The sequence below is a fragment of the Phalacrocorax aristotelis genome, chromosome 3 (assembly GCF_949628215.1).
Source record: "Phalacrocorax aristotelis chromosome 3, bGulAri2.1, whole genome shotgun sequence".
NCBI classification, from domain to species: domain Eukaryota; kingdom Metazoa; phylum Chordata; class Aves; order Suliformes; family Phalacrocoracidae; genus Phalacrocorax; species Phalacrocorax aristotelis.
In genome coordinates, this window is record NC_134278.1 from 120,574,336 (window position 1) to 120,587,569 (window position 13,234).

General features: G+C 49.3%; 1 protein-coding gene across 2 annotated transcripts in view; it reads right to left on the minus strand.

The window, feature by feature from the left end:
- The window catches only part of KIF26B (kinesin family member 26B), a 309,748-nt gene extending 299,943 nt beyond the window's left edge, over window positions 1-9,805 (minus strand). The window contains exons 1-2 of one of the 2 annotated variants that reach the window (XM_075089362.1): window positions 8,996-9,804; window positions 8,349-8,750 (exon numbers count right to left, since the gene is read on the minus strand). In XM_075089362.1, coding sequence (XP_074945463.1) covers window positions 8,349-8,750; window positions 8,996-9,058 — 465 coding nt within the window. In that variant the 5' untranslated portion in view covers window positions 9,059-9,804. Of the gene's footprint in view, window positions 1-8,348; window positions 8,751-8,995 lie in introns of both variants that reach the window. The other variant, XM_075089363.1, reaches the window with a different exon arrangement.
- Window positions 9,806-13,234: the final 3,429 nt, after the last annotated feature.

Below are 13,234 nucleotides of genomic sequence, written 5' to 3' on the forward strand. Positions count from 1 at the left end.
TAGGGCCAATTTCATGTAAGTCAATAAACTGACAAGGTTCAGATCCAGACCTTTTCTCTCTCCCTCCCCACATATTCTCTGATTTTATAAGTAACCAGCAATAGTTCATGTTATATAAGGATAGAGTTTCAATGTTTGACGTTTCTTGCAGGATCTTTCGAACAGCCTCCATCCCAAGCTCACAACGCTCCAATCAATATTCCCCTACCCTATTAAGTGTCCTGTGTTGGTCTGTAATTTTAATTGGACAAACCTCAAAAACACTCTCATCAAAATATTACTGAGCTATACTGTAATATCATTTAAAGAGTGGAGCGGAGGGAAAAGAAGCGTAAGCAAATGCATATTCTGGTCATAGATACAAGATATTACAACTGTACCAAGAAGGTGCTCATAGATTTGTTTGATGTTTTGGGGTTTGTTTGGTTGGGCTTGTTTTGTTTTTTAATAAAAACCCTGGTTTAATGTAGGAAGGTTGCATAGAAGTCAATGGAAAATAAAACCGGGCAACATAAGTCACTAGGGATTTGAGTTCCATAAACCTACAAATAAAGATGCAGCCATGACATGATTTTCTAAAACAACCTTCTTCCAGTGACCACCCTGTGTTAAAAGAAATTGTTTAATGAAACATTGCCATGTCTTTCAAACATGCAAGCTGAAGCTTCCAAAGAAAAGCAGCATCTCAGTGTACGACTGCAGCAGACTGCTTGCAGTTACTACTTTACCACTGCTTTCTAGAAGAGCAATACCTTAATTGTTGTGACTTCCATCAGTGTCTCAGTGCAACCAAAATTTGGTCCAATAATGGGAAAGACTGCAGAAGACACTTCTAGAACTTTCCACTCTTGGGACACTACTTTGTTTATCAGGGTGCTGTTACATACTACAGCTTGCTTAATTCAAAGTAAACATGCAATCTAGTGCGCAATCTTTTTTCTGCAATCAGGGATAGTTCTTTAGTTGCAGCTTCAGCAACAAATAACATGGACTAGGAATTTTTCATCCAGTGGCAGGGGGGAAGCCCCTATGCTTGCATTTCTCACGTTTATTAACATACATGCCTCTCAAGCTACAGCATGATGCATTGCTAAGATTTAAGCTAGCAATTTAACTTAGAACATCTCTCACACTTTTGACATGCAGACCGCACATCACAAAATGCTGCAGTTCCTACTACATCATTATGTAGAGCATGACAGTCAAGTTTATTGCAGTGTCGGGTGGCAATTCAGTGCTTGGAAGCACCCCAATTACTTGATGTCAAAGGCTATGTGCTGCTGATGTGGCAAAACTGCAAATGTCTTTCAGCCCTACGTACACAGCACTGCACCATTCTAATAATCTGCTGATGCAGGCATGAACCCCATTACATGCCGATAGCCCGTACTGGCAACATACAACTTTTTTTCTAACACTGTCTGGGGAATTCAGCACAGGCTACCTTTCTTCCTCCTCCTGTTCCAAAATTATATGCCAAAATACTACACTTGTTATACAAGATTGCTACTGATGTTGCAACATTTACTTCTAGGTGTCCTTGTTTCAGCTAGGATAGAGTTAATTTTCTTTCTAGTAGCTGGCATAGTGCTGTGTTTTGGATTTTGCATGAGAATAATGTTGTTACACTGATGTTTTTGTTGTTGCTAAGTAGTGTTTATACTGTGTCACGGACTTTTCATCTTCCCATGCTCTGCAGGGTGCACAAGAAGCTGGGAGGGGACATAGGCAGGACTGCTGACCCCAACTGGACAGAGGGATATTCCGTACCATATGACATCATGCCCAGTGTACAAGCTGGGGGGAGCTGGCAGGGGAAAGCATCACAGCTCAGCAACTGGCAGCATCAGTTGGCAGGTGGTGAGCGGTTGCATCGCTTCTTTTCCCCTCCAGGTTTGGCTTCGCTCTCGTATTGTTTTCATTATTTTATTTTAATTATTAAACTGTTCTTACCTCAACCCGTGAGTTTTCTTACTTTTGTCCTTCCAATTCTCTCCCCCATCCCACTGGGGTGGGGGAAGTGAGTGAGCAGCTGTGTGGTACTAGTTGCTGGCTGGGGTTAAACCGCAGCACTAGGAAAATAATTAGACTATCTAAAGATACAAGATGATTTTAGAGATTGGTGCAGCACTCATGGCATGTATAAAGCACCTTGAAGGAAATTTGTCCCTTGATAATAGCCTGGCATGAAGATACCAGCTTCAGTCTAAGCATTGACCATGTATTTCTGAATACAGTGTTTTCAGATGCATAGCCAAGTCTCTAAAAAAAAAAAAAAACCACACAAAACAATTTCATCAAAATTTTGCACCTCCCCAGAGATTACTTCAGATAAAACATTGATACTTCTCAGAGATCATAGACAGAGCTGTTAGGGGGGAGAAGTATTTTCTTTTCTGATAGGAAAAACACCATAGTGTCAATTGACAAAATATAAACATAGGCCTGCTCCTAATTTCCAGGGCACTCAGTAATGGTGAACCTTTTTGATCCCATGGAGAAGTCTGTTTTTTGGGAAGCTGTCAAAACTGTTAGCTCTGCAGTCTTTAATATGCAGTACCTTCTTCCTTACCTCGAAGACATTTGCAAGCTTGAAAGAAATATTTATATCATTTTACATGTTGACAGTGTGGATTGCAGTAGCAAGGCTTCCAGCTGCTCCTAGAAAAGGGTTTACATTAATTCGTCATAGGTGAAGCCATATCCGTTTGTCTACTCTGGACCTCTGTAAGCAGCTGTAATTCCAGGGTAACTGAAGTAGCTTGTGATTTCCCGACTTGCCAGGAAACATGTAATTGTAAGAAGATTCACAGATGAGTTATGCTAAATGTTTGATATTGTGACCTGTGATGCAACACAAAAGAATGGTTGCTGTTGCCTAAACTTTAATGGAGTTAATCCTTCCAAATGCTGACAAATTACTGCCTCAGGCCATTTAAAATCACATTTCTAATGCAATAATCCTATCTGCATTACAATGAGTTGGGATGAAATGATTAGGTGCCTGAGATTTTTGCACAGTGAATTAAGTCACCATACAGACTGGCCGTGCCTGTTCACAAATTAAAGGTTTGGACGGAAATGAAATTCCATTATTCTGCCACTTGCTAAGCTTTGAGGAAGGGTTCATTACAGTCCTGTCTCTACTGGGAATGTTTCTAAAGTAGCCACAAGCTAAAAGGAACCTATTTTTCATTAGATCAGCTTCAGGGCTTTCTTCATTATTAATAATTATCAGTCAAGTCTTTGACTACTGAACACCTCTGAAACTGAAATGGCTAATTCAACAATATGCAAGCAAAAAGTGAGATAGAAGGTCAGTAAATTTGTAAAAAAAAAGAATAACAAAACAGTACCCTGAATGCAAGTCCTCCCCTCCCCCTTTCACAGACACAATGTGCTAAACCAGAATTTACCTGACTCTTATACTCCGAAGCACAGACATTTTAGCTAGGAAGACAGTCCAGAATCTAAAGCACTAACAACATCAGAGCCATGCATCTCCAGCATTTGAAGCAGTATTCTTATTTCCTATCACAACATGACCAAGAAGATATTAGTGTCTACACATTCAAATTACCTCTTGGTTTAAAGACTGTATTTGGGATTTTTTGAATCCCATACTAACAAACCTATAATCGCCAGCTTGAGACAATTCTTATTAGCATTCAACTGATTATTTATACATAATATAATTTGATACACATAAATATAGCAACCCTTCAACTAAACTTAATGATTTTTTTGTCGGATTCACAGAATCACAGAATGGCAGGGGTTGGAAGGGACCTCTGGAGATCATCTTGTCCAACCCCCCTGCTTGAGCAGGGACACCCAGAGCAGGGGGCACAGGAACGCGTCCAGGCGGGGTTTGAATGTTTCCAGGGAAGGGACTCCACAGCCCCCCTGGGCAGCCTGTGCCACTGCTCTGGCACCCGCACAGGAAAGAAGGTTTTCCTCATGTTTAGCTGGAACTTCCCATGTTCCAACTTGTGCCCATTGCCCCTGGTCCTGTCATTGGGCATCACTGAAGAGAGCCTAGTCCCATTGTCCTGACACCCACCCTTTAGATATTTATGGGCATTGATGAAATCCCCCCACAGTCTTCTCTTGTCCAGGCTAAACAAACCCAAGTCTCTCAGCCTTTCCTCATAAGGGAGACGCTCCAGTCCCCTGATCATCTTTGTAGCTCTCCACTGGACTTGTTCAAGCACTTCCCTGTCCTTCTTAAACTGGAGGGCCACAAACTGGACACATCACTCCAAATGTGGTCTTACTAGGGCAGAGTAGAGGGGCAGGATAACCTCTCTTGATCTGCTGGCCACACTCCTTTTAATGCATCCCAGGACACCGTTGGCCGTCTTGGCCACAAGGGCGCTTTGCTGGCTCAGGGTCACCTTGCTGTCCACCAGCGCTCCCAGGTCCTTCTCAACAGAGCCGCTTCCCAGTAGGTTAGCCCCCGACCTGTACTGGTGCATGGGGTTGTCCCTCCCCAGGTTTCATCAAAGCCAACAGATATCACAGGTTTGAACTCAAGGCAACCAGATTTCACACAAATTCTGATAAACAGGGAATGTGATGCCATGAACTTCTATGCTAGAACTTTTTCTGATGCCCTTCTGAAAATACAGTCCAAGAAAAAGCTTAAAATTAAAAAATACAATGGTAGTAATTCTTGAGACAATCCTTATCATGCAAGTGTTTGACACTATAACAAAAAGCCCCCAACCAATGGCCACCAGATGCTCCAAGATTCTTGCAGTTGGTGACTGAAATGTGCAACCGTAACAAGCACTTGTGCTAGTCATTTCCCTCGGGTGTGCTTTGCATGGAAGTTACAATAATATTTCATTCTCATAAAGCATAACCCCTTGCAAGCTGATAATTGACGAACATCATTAAGTCACACCTGTATCACAAGAGGGGAGAAAGAAACAACAAGCTTTTAGCATTTTTCTTTTTGTAATTGGCAGGGAACCTGGCATTTTAAATGGTTAAAATAAAGTGGCGCAACTATACTCATATATTCCTCACCTTTGTACCTCACTAAAAACACACCCCAAATCCCAAGTTTTCATCCTGTTGACTTATTAGGAGAGAATGCTTCTATTTAAAACTGAAAGCTCAACACCTCAACACTAACAATGAACTAGTCAGAGGCAGTTTGCTCTAGGTTAAGTGTGGCTTTTTCGGTACCAAATGAAAAGCTTCAGTACATAGCTTCATACATAAAGCCTCGTCTGTTTATGCAGCAATTAAGCAACACTATTACATTTTGCAGATTACACAAACCTTTACATGTTTACACACTGTAGAAAATATCCAAATGAGAACTTACACTGATAAGTTATTGCAGATTCCAGTATCTGATACTAGATACGTGTCAAAGCACAGATACCCTCATATGCTGCTTGTTCCGCAATACACAATACCCAGGGTTATATGCATTTCTAAACACAGTATAAATGGGACACAGGTGCTGCAGACTATATTTAAAATGCTAATGGGTTTTCTAGACTGTTTTCAACAGCACCAACAAAAGTCATCATGTAAGTCAGCTAGATGTAGCTGACTAGAAGACAGCTGAACAATTAAATAGAGCATTTAAAACATACCTAATAAAGACAATTACAATTTAGCTGTGTCTTACTGGGCACCACAGTCTTGAATTGTAAGATGCTTTGCAAGTTCTGAGGAAATACCCAGAACCAGAAATATGATTTGCTCCTTCTTCCACTGAACTCAGTGGCAGGATCAGTTCTAGCCCCCCAAAAGACCTATTCCCATAGCAGCAATTGAGCAAACCTCACAGGACCCTGAAAAATCCCAGCTACATTAACACAGCATGGTAGTCCCCAGGCTCAATCCAAACTGAAGTCGGTTTTCCCCAGATGCATGACATTTTACCGCATCCTTGCAAGAGACCCTGTACATCTTGCCCTCAGAGGGCAACCCCAGTGCATTCCTGTGGCACACAGCTGCAAAGGCAGCTCACTGGCCCTGGCTGAGCTGGCAGACACCACACCAACACCCTGCTTTCCCCTAAGCAGGCACTGAGAGGCTACCCCATGGATGCCAGCCTCAATGGACTTGCAAGACCAGCACAGCATACCTCATCCAAACAAGTCAATGGCACTAACCAGGACATTTGTATCCTGTATCACCTAGACCAAAGCTTCACTGTGCTGGGCAGTGTCTGCTGAAGGCAGACGTCACAAGCCCAGAAAGCTAGTAACAGTTGTAAATAAGCCAGAAAGGATGAGAGAAAGGGATGGTTTTGCAAATAGCCACAGGCAGGTAGCACCCATCCCCAGAAGGGAACTGCATGCAAAAGGCTGGAGTACCTCAACAAGATTGAGCCTACAAGTACTATTCAAAGCTAATAGAGCAGAGGGTCACCATAGTCTGCAAAGGTCACCTTCTTTGTCTCTTTCCTTCCCCCTAAATCCACATCTACACATTGGATGGCAATAGCTTTGTAGATGGCACTACTACACAACTGGAAGGTTTGGAAAGTAGGTGTTAGAAAAGAGCATAGGGTAAGGGGGCTAAAAATGGAGAAGTAAGGCTTACTACTGACGTGAATAAACACTGGCCTGTACAACATCAGCTACTATGCTAACAACAGAACAATTAACAATAGTAACACGAGGGTAACATCTCAGGAAGGCTAGTATGGGCAGCGACTACCACTATTACAATAGGAGAAGCCTGTACAAATCTTTAGAAACTGACAGATTTTGCAGTTATGTAGCACCATGGGAGGCATACAAAGCCTGATGCTTATGTTTTATCCTCCTTACACCCCCAATCTCAGTTGTTCTGATGGCTGCTGTATCTGTATCAGTAATTTCCCACCTATACCCACAGCTGGTAATGACTGCCAAATCATAAAGCCTGAAATTTGTGAAGATTTTGGTACAGGGCCACTTTCCAGGGAATCAACCATGTATTAACATGCTTAAATTGACTATTAATTTTGGCAGTTCCATCTTTCCCTTTTCATGAATAATTCAGTGAAGCCAGCTCTTGAGACAAGGTAACAACTAGCACTTCAGTCTTTTGTTCAAGAGAACACCAACTCTCGCTTACACGGCACGTAAATAAATAATGGAGAATACAACGCAACAGTAATACCAGGGACCCTTTCTCAGCAGTCAGCTCTTTCCTGTGATACCTCTTTATCGTAACCACTAATGAAAACTCTTTGAAGTGGAAGAGTAAATATTATCATTTGATAGTACCTGGGCCCAACAGGGCAAACAAAATTGCATTGTATTACATTCTGGGAGCTGTAGACCCATTCACAATACAATACTCACAGCGTTGCTATGGAGGAGCCCAGTGCTTATTAATTTGGTAGTATGGGGTCAGCCAAGGGCTGCTGGCCACTTTTTTAGAGCTGTTAGCCTTAATTTTTATATGTACAACAAAAAGGGAAAACAAAAAAACAGCACCAAACGAAACAAAACCAAGGAATTTCAGAGTATGCCTTTGGAGGTACCAGATTCCTCAACAGAGGCAGAAAGCAGACTTCTAACTCTACTCACAATCAGTCAACTCTTAAAACCTGAGGCCAGATTTCAGAAACATTTGCATGCTCTTTAGGCACAGGATTATTCAACCCAAGAGTCAGGGTCCAGCAGCTTCAAAGCTTAAGTTTTGAAGTGGCCTTACCAGAAAAAAAAAAAAAAGTTAGTGCTTCTTTGCAAGACAGAAGCATCACCAAGTTGTCCTTATGTTAAGGACAGCCTGGAGAGCTGGATTCAATGCCACGGTCTGCCACAGCCTCCCCAGTGGACTCCCACAGCATTTCAATGCCTCATTTGAACGTAGAGCAGGGCAGGGGTCTCTGCTGCACCTGGCCCCGCAACAGGAGTACAAACCATGGGCATCAGACCGTACACACCTTACCACTAAGTTGGCTGCCAAGTCTCAGGGTATTTTGTAAATCCATCCTGTAGGGATCAAAGAGAGCAAAAGGGGAAGGGACCAATGACTGCCATGTGGCACTCCCACCCTTCCTTGCCCCTCACCGGGAACAAAAGCAAGTATACAGGAAATAACAACACAAAACCACCGTCAATGCAATGAAAGAGGAAGGCAAGGAGTGAGATACAGGGACTGTCACGGAGGCCCCCCCGAAGCCTGGCAGCGCTCCGGAGACGGAGGCACCCTGCTCTACGTGAAGCAGGACGCGAGGGTGGCGAAAAGGGAACAAGACCAAGAATGGGCGAACCCGAACAAATCCTAAAGCCCCGAGCGGTGACAGCGGCAGAGGGGACCCCCGGTGGCCGGCAGCCCCGGCGGCACACGGCTCCCCCCGCTCCGCTCCGGCCCCCGCTCACCTTGCTGCTGACGGGCCCGGGGATGAGGAGCTTCAGCGCCTGCCTCTTCAGCTCCGCCAGGCGGGCGTTGCAGTGCTCGCACCAGACGCCGCGGTCGGAGCCCGGCGAGGAGCCGCCGCCGCTGCCGGAGCCTGGCGAGCCGGTACCGAAGCCGGGCGAGCCGCCCAGTGAGCCGGGGGAGCTGGTGCCGATGCCGGGCGAGGCGGGTCCCGGCGAGCCGGTGAAGGAGCCCGGCGAGGAGGTGCCGGAGCCGGGGGACGGGGTGCCGGAGGAGCCCAGGGCAGAGCCGGCTCCCTCCGGGGCCGGGCGACTCCCCGCCCGGGACTCCTCGTACGCCTTCCGGTACCAGCTCTCGGGGGAGAAGGGGGCGGCGGGCTTGGTGGGGGAGCAGGGGTCTGTCACCTGGAGCGGGAGGAGAAGGAGCAGGGGGTCAGGCAGGGAGGCCCGGAGGCGCCGGCAAGTTTCGCTCGGACGCTCCGCGCCCGCGCCTCGTCCGCCCCCCGCGGGGCAGCCGGTACCGCCGCCCCGCACCGCGGGGCTCAAGGGGCCGGCGGGGGCGACAGCCGGTAACCGCCGGGCGAGGGACCCCCGGTGAGGCGACGGGTACCCCCCCGACAAATCCCCTCCCCCCGACGACGACAACTTACCCCGTATTTTCTGCTCCGCGCCGTGACCGCGATCCTCTCTTTATTTCCAGCCACTGAATTCATGGTGGCTTCGCAGCGCGGCGGGAGAATTTCCTACAGGTTTCCCAGTCCGCATCCGAAGGGAATAGCCGGTCCCGGGAAGTCCCCCGTGGAGAGGGCGGGAGTCTCCCTCCGCCGCCTCCGACGGGATCGCTCAGCCCCAAAACACCGTCAGTTCTCAGGAAAACGCTTGGGGATGGGGTTTTCTCCCGGCCGGTTTCTCCTCATTGTCTTCCCTCTCATTCCCTCACAACCCTTGTTTTCACAGGAACAGCAGCACCCGGCACAGGAGCGTTCCCCGCGGCAGGCAGCGCAGCTCCCCTCCGCAGGCGAGGCGAAGCATCCGAGGTAGCTTTAGGAAAGGCAAAGGAGGGAGCGGGAGCCGCGCTCGCCCCAGCCGAGGCGCCTGCTGCCTCCGCTACAGCGGCAACTTGTTTCCTTCCCTAAGGTTTGTAACTGAGTTAAAAGAAATCCTCCAAAAATATGGGGATCCAGGCTCTGGGAGGAGCCTCCGCGTCCCTTGCAGCCAATATCCTCCTGCCCATTTGTGCCTGACAGTTTTGCAGGGGAAGAGAAGGAAGAGCTGGGCTGCGGAGCCCCGTACGCTCCTCGGTCGGTCGGTCTGTCAGTCGGTCTGCCGGTCAGCGGCGGAACTGCGGGGCCGGGAGGAGGATGCCAGAGCCCCACTGCAGCTCTGCGCCGTGCCCTGGCTGCCGGGAGGGTCCATTTTATTTTGCAGTATTTCTTGATTGACGTCTGTGATTTCCCCCCTCTTCTTGAAAAGGGCGGGCGGGGGGGAACCTTGTTGCTTCTATCGCAGTTATTGGTTAGTTGCCTCTGTTCAGGGCTTTAATGAACATGATTTCACAAGTGTTCCTAATCCTCCCTAAATAACTAGGAAAGAAAAGCAAGCTGTGTTTATGACAGACTCTGGCATCTCTTTTCCGTGTCGTAATTTTACCTGTATTAATTTAACTTGCAGTCAAGGGCGTAATAAATTAACAATTAAATTCTGATTTCTTTTTGTGGGTTGCGTGTAGCTAGTTACGGATCCCTTTTTATTTCAAATCCTGCAGATAGCAAATCGTATCTAATAAATCTTCCGCCTCAAAACAAGTTGCTGATTTGCTCAGAAATGGATACAATAAAGAGCTAAATGCCATATCCCTTGATAGGGTCATAACATGGATGGGTTGATGCAATTGAGAGGGCAGAACAGACAGGGGACTCCCATCCACTTTTCCACCCTCCTATTGTTACTTCCATATAAATCCATCCTTCCAGCATCCCTAATGTACCTGGGCTGTTACAGCCACGAGGAAACCAAGCCAGCCCACTGGATCGCTGAGCAAGGATGTCCCAGTACAGGATACTCTGCCAGTAGTAAAGGTGTATAAGACGCTCTGCCGTGTTTTAACTTGACCAGGTGATCACACTCAGAGCCTAGCAGCCATTCCTGGTCTGCATGAGAAAGCTTTAACGCAAGGCTGACACAAGCCGTGCTGCCCAAGGTATCAGGTTGCACCAGTAGCTCCTCATGCATTTACACTTCGTCATTTACATTTACGCTGCATTTGGAGGTGCCTCCAAAAAGCTGGCCAAGCGGGCAAACAAAGGAGATGCGCCCCGGCTCCTACTGCAGGTGAACGGGTTTCACATAAATGCGGACGCAGAGATGCCGTGTTGTGTTCTGTAGGCAGACGTGATGGGGATGACAAGGTAATGCTGGAAAAGGCCGTGCAAGCCCACAGCAGTGCGGAGCAGGTGTGCTCCGCAGGCCCCCACACCCTGGCAGCACGCAGCCACGTGCCACAGCACCGCGGCGGGTAACTTCTCATCTTCTGGGCTCTGCGATTCCGGTGGCAAACTGGCAGATTTGCTTTGTTTTTCAGCAGACCTTTAATTACCGAGCTGCTAGCTATGCCTGCCTAACCACGTCTGCTCCGTCCGTCACCGTCACCCTGCGCCTGCCTCGGGAGGCGAGGGTCGTCCCGTGGGCCGGGGGCAGCAGCCTGACGAGCGGGCTGTGACAACTTCCACGCCGCGGACCAGGGCCCGGTCCGGACGGGGCGGCTGAGCTCCGCCGGCCCCCGCTTTCCCCGCGGGACCCCGGCAGGGTCAACACCTCGCAGGGGGCCGGTGGGGCACGCGGAGCCGAACGGCGCTCGGAGGCTGTGCGGTTCCCGGCAGCCCGGCGGGGGGAAGAACGAGGAGGACAGCGGTCGAGTGACCACCCTCCTCCCGCTGCGGGTCCGGAAGGGCACCGCCCGCCGGGCCGCAGCCAGCCCCCGCCGTGGGGCGAGCGACAGGGCTGACCGTTAAACCGCCGAGTTGCCGGCCCAGCCGGGCGGGGTGGAAGGGGGCGGGGTGAGGCCGTGCAACCGGCTGGCGAGGGGCGCCGCCGGCGCTGAGGGGCGGCGGTGGGCGCGGCCGGGCGGGGCGTGGCCCCGCGGCGTTGGCGGGCGGAGGGCGCCCTCTGCCGGCGGCGCGGGGCGGCTGCGGCTGCGGCCGTGCTACGCCGGGCCGTGCCTTGCGGGGAATGAGGCGGCCACCGCTGCCCCCGGTCCAGCTCGGGTGCAGCGGGCGAGCAGCCAGCTCCTCCGGAGCACGGAATCGGTAACGGGGGTGCCGGGGCCCGGCGGCGAGCAGCGCTGCCCCTCCTTCAAAGAAACGCCCGCCATGCCTGGGACGGCGGGATCGGGCTCCTCCGGGCACGGCTGCGAAGAGCTGTCAAAGCGTGCCCTTTTCCGGGGTGGGACTTCCCCTGGGGTTTTTAGGATGGGAGATGTTGCCTCCTTGGTAGGGCACAGTAGCACGGTTCCGCTGCCCCGCTGCTCCCGGGGGGTCGGATCCTACTGGCGTGTGATCTCCGCCGTGCTCCCCCAGAGAGCGGGGCCTGTGGTGGGGTGCCTGCTCCCAGCCAGCTTCTGCACACCTGGCATCGCCTGCCTCCGCTCCCGCCTGCTGCCCGGCGGGGTGAGGGCTCCCGCCGCGCCCGAACGAGCTGGGATCATACCCAGGGCTGCGGGAGGCTCCGGCGGCGAGGCGATCTCTGGCAGAGGGGCAGCGGAGCAGATGGAGTAGCCCAGCGGAAAAAAAAAAACGGATCCCATCCACGTGGCAGGACCTTGAGGAGGCTGTCCATGGTTTTCTCGGTCCTTACCTGATGGCTAAGTTTGGTTTGAAGTGGAGAAGTAGGGCCATGACTGGTGAGGAGGAAGAACACCTGCAGACGGGAAATTAGGACCTCAGGACATGGTAAAATTGTCATTTGAGCCTGAAGAGTCTCAGTAGCAAATTTCCATTTTCTCACCTCTCATGTTTGAGGGAACCGTTAAGTGGGTGGTACTGAGAGATCTTCTTTTGCAGTCTTACATGACTTTATTGGCCAAGCCTGGGTGATGGCTCTGTGGCTGTTGGATCATCTCTCCCTCCTCACAGGTGTCAGTATTTACTGACATTTTGAGTCACTGGGGAAAGGCTTTATTGAACTGTGAAAATTTTTGGAAGCTGAAATATTCCAAATTCTCCAGTTTGAAGTATTTTGCTGCTAAAATCTTTCCAGTTCTTGTTATTTTTGTGCTGGCCAAAGTATAAGACACTGTGGTGTCACTCCAGCAAGAAGCTCTTCTAGGAACCCTTTCTCTGCATTAACACCTTCCGCCCTGAGAAGCGTTGAGGTATAGCTTTCTCCCTCTCTTTAGGCTCCCTTGTGTGGAAGTTGGTACGGTTTCCTCTTACAACCCCTCCTGCTCCCTGTGTCGCAAAGGGAAGACAACCAGTTAGCAGAATCACCAACATGCCGATGACAGGCAGCTCCACAGCTGCCTCTGGTAGTTATGGGAATCTGCCTTAAACTTAGTCCTGGCAAATCATTTATGCTAGCAGTTCAGAAGTTAGACTAATTGTTGTTCTTAACTCCAGGCAGAGCTGAAAAAATGGGTCTGTTCAGACATTTATAAGTAAGTGGATGGGAGCCAAAGCCTTGGATGCAGGCGTATGTATCAGGCAGAGGTTCAAGCAAAAGCTGGTCTCAAAGCACTGAGGATGAACTTTGATCTACATATTGCACCTCTATGGACTGTTGTGACCTGTCTTTTAGCTAGTATGCAAACTTCCAGTTTCTCCATCACACTGCAGTGCATTTGCAGCAGTGTATTATCACTCTGCTGCCTTCAGTGGGTTTCTTCTGTGTATATC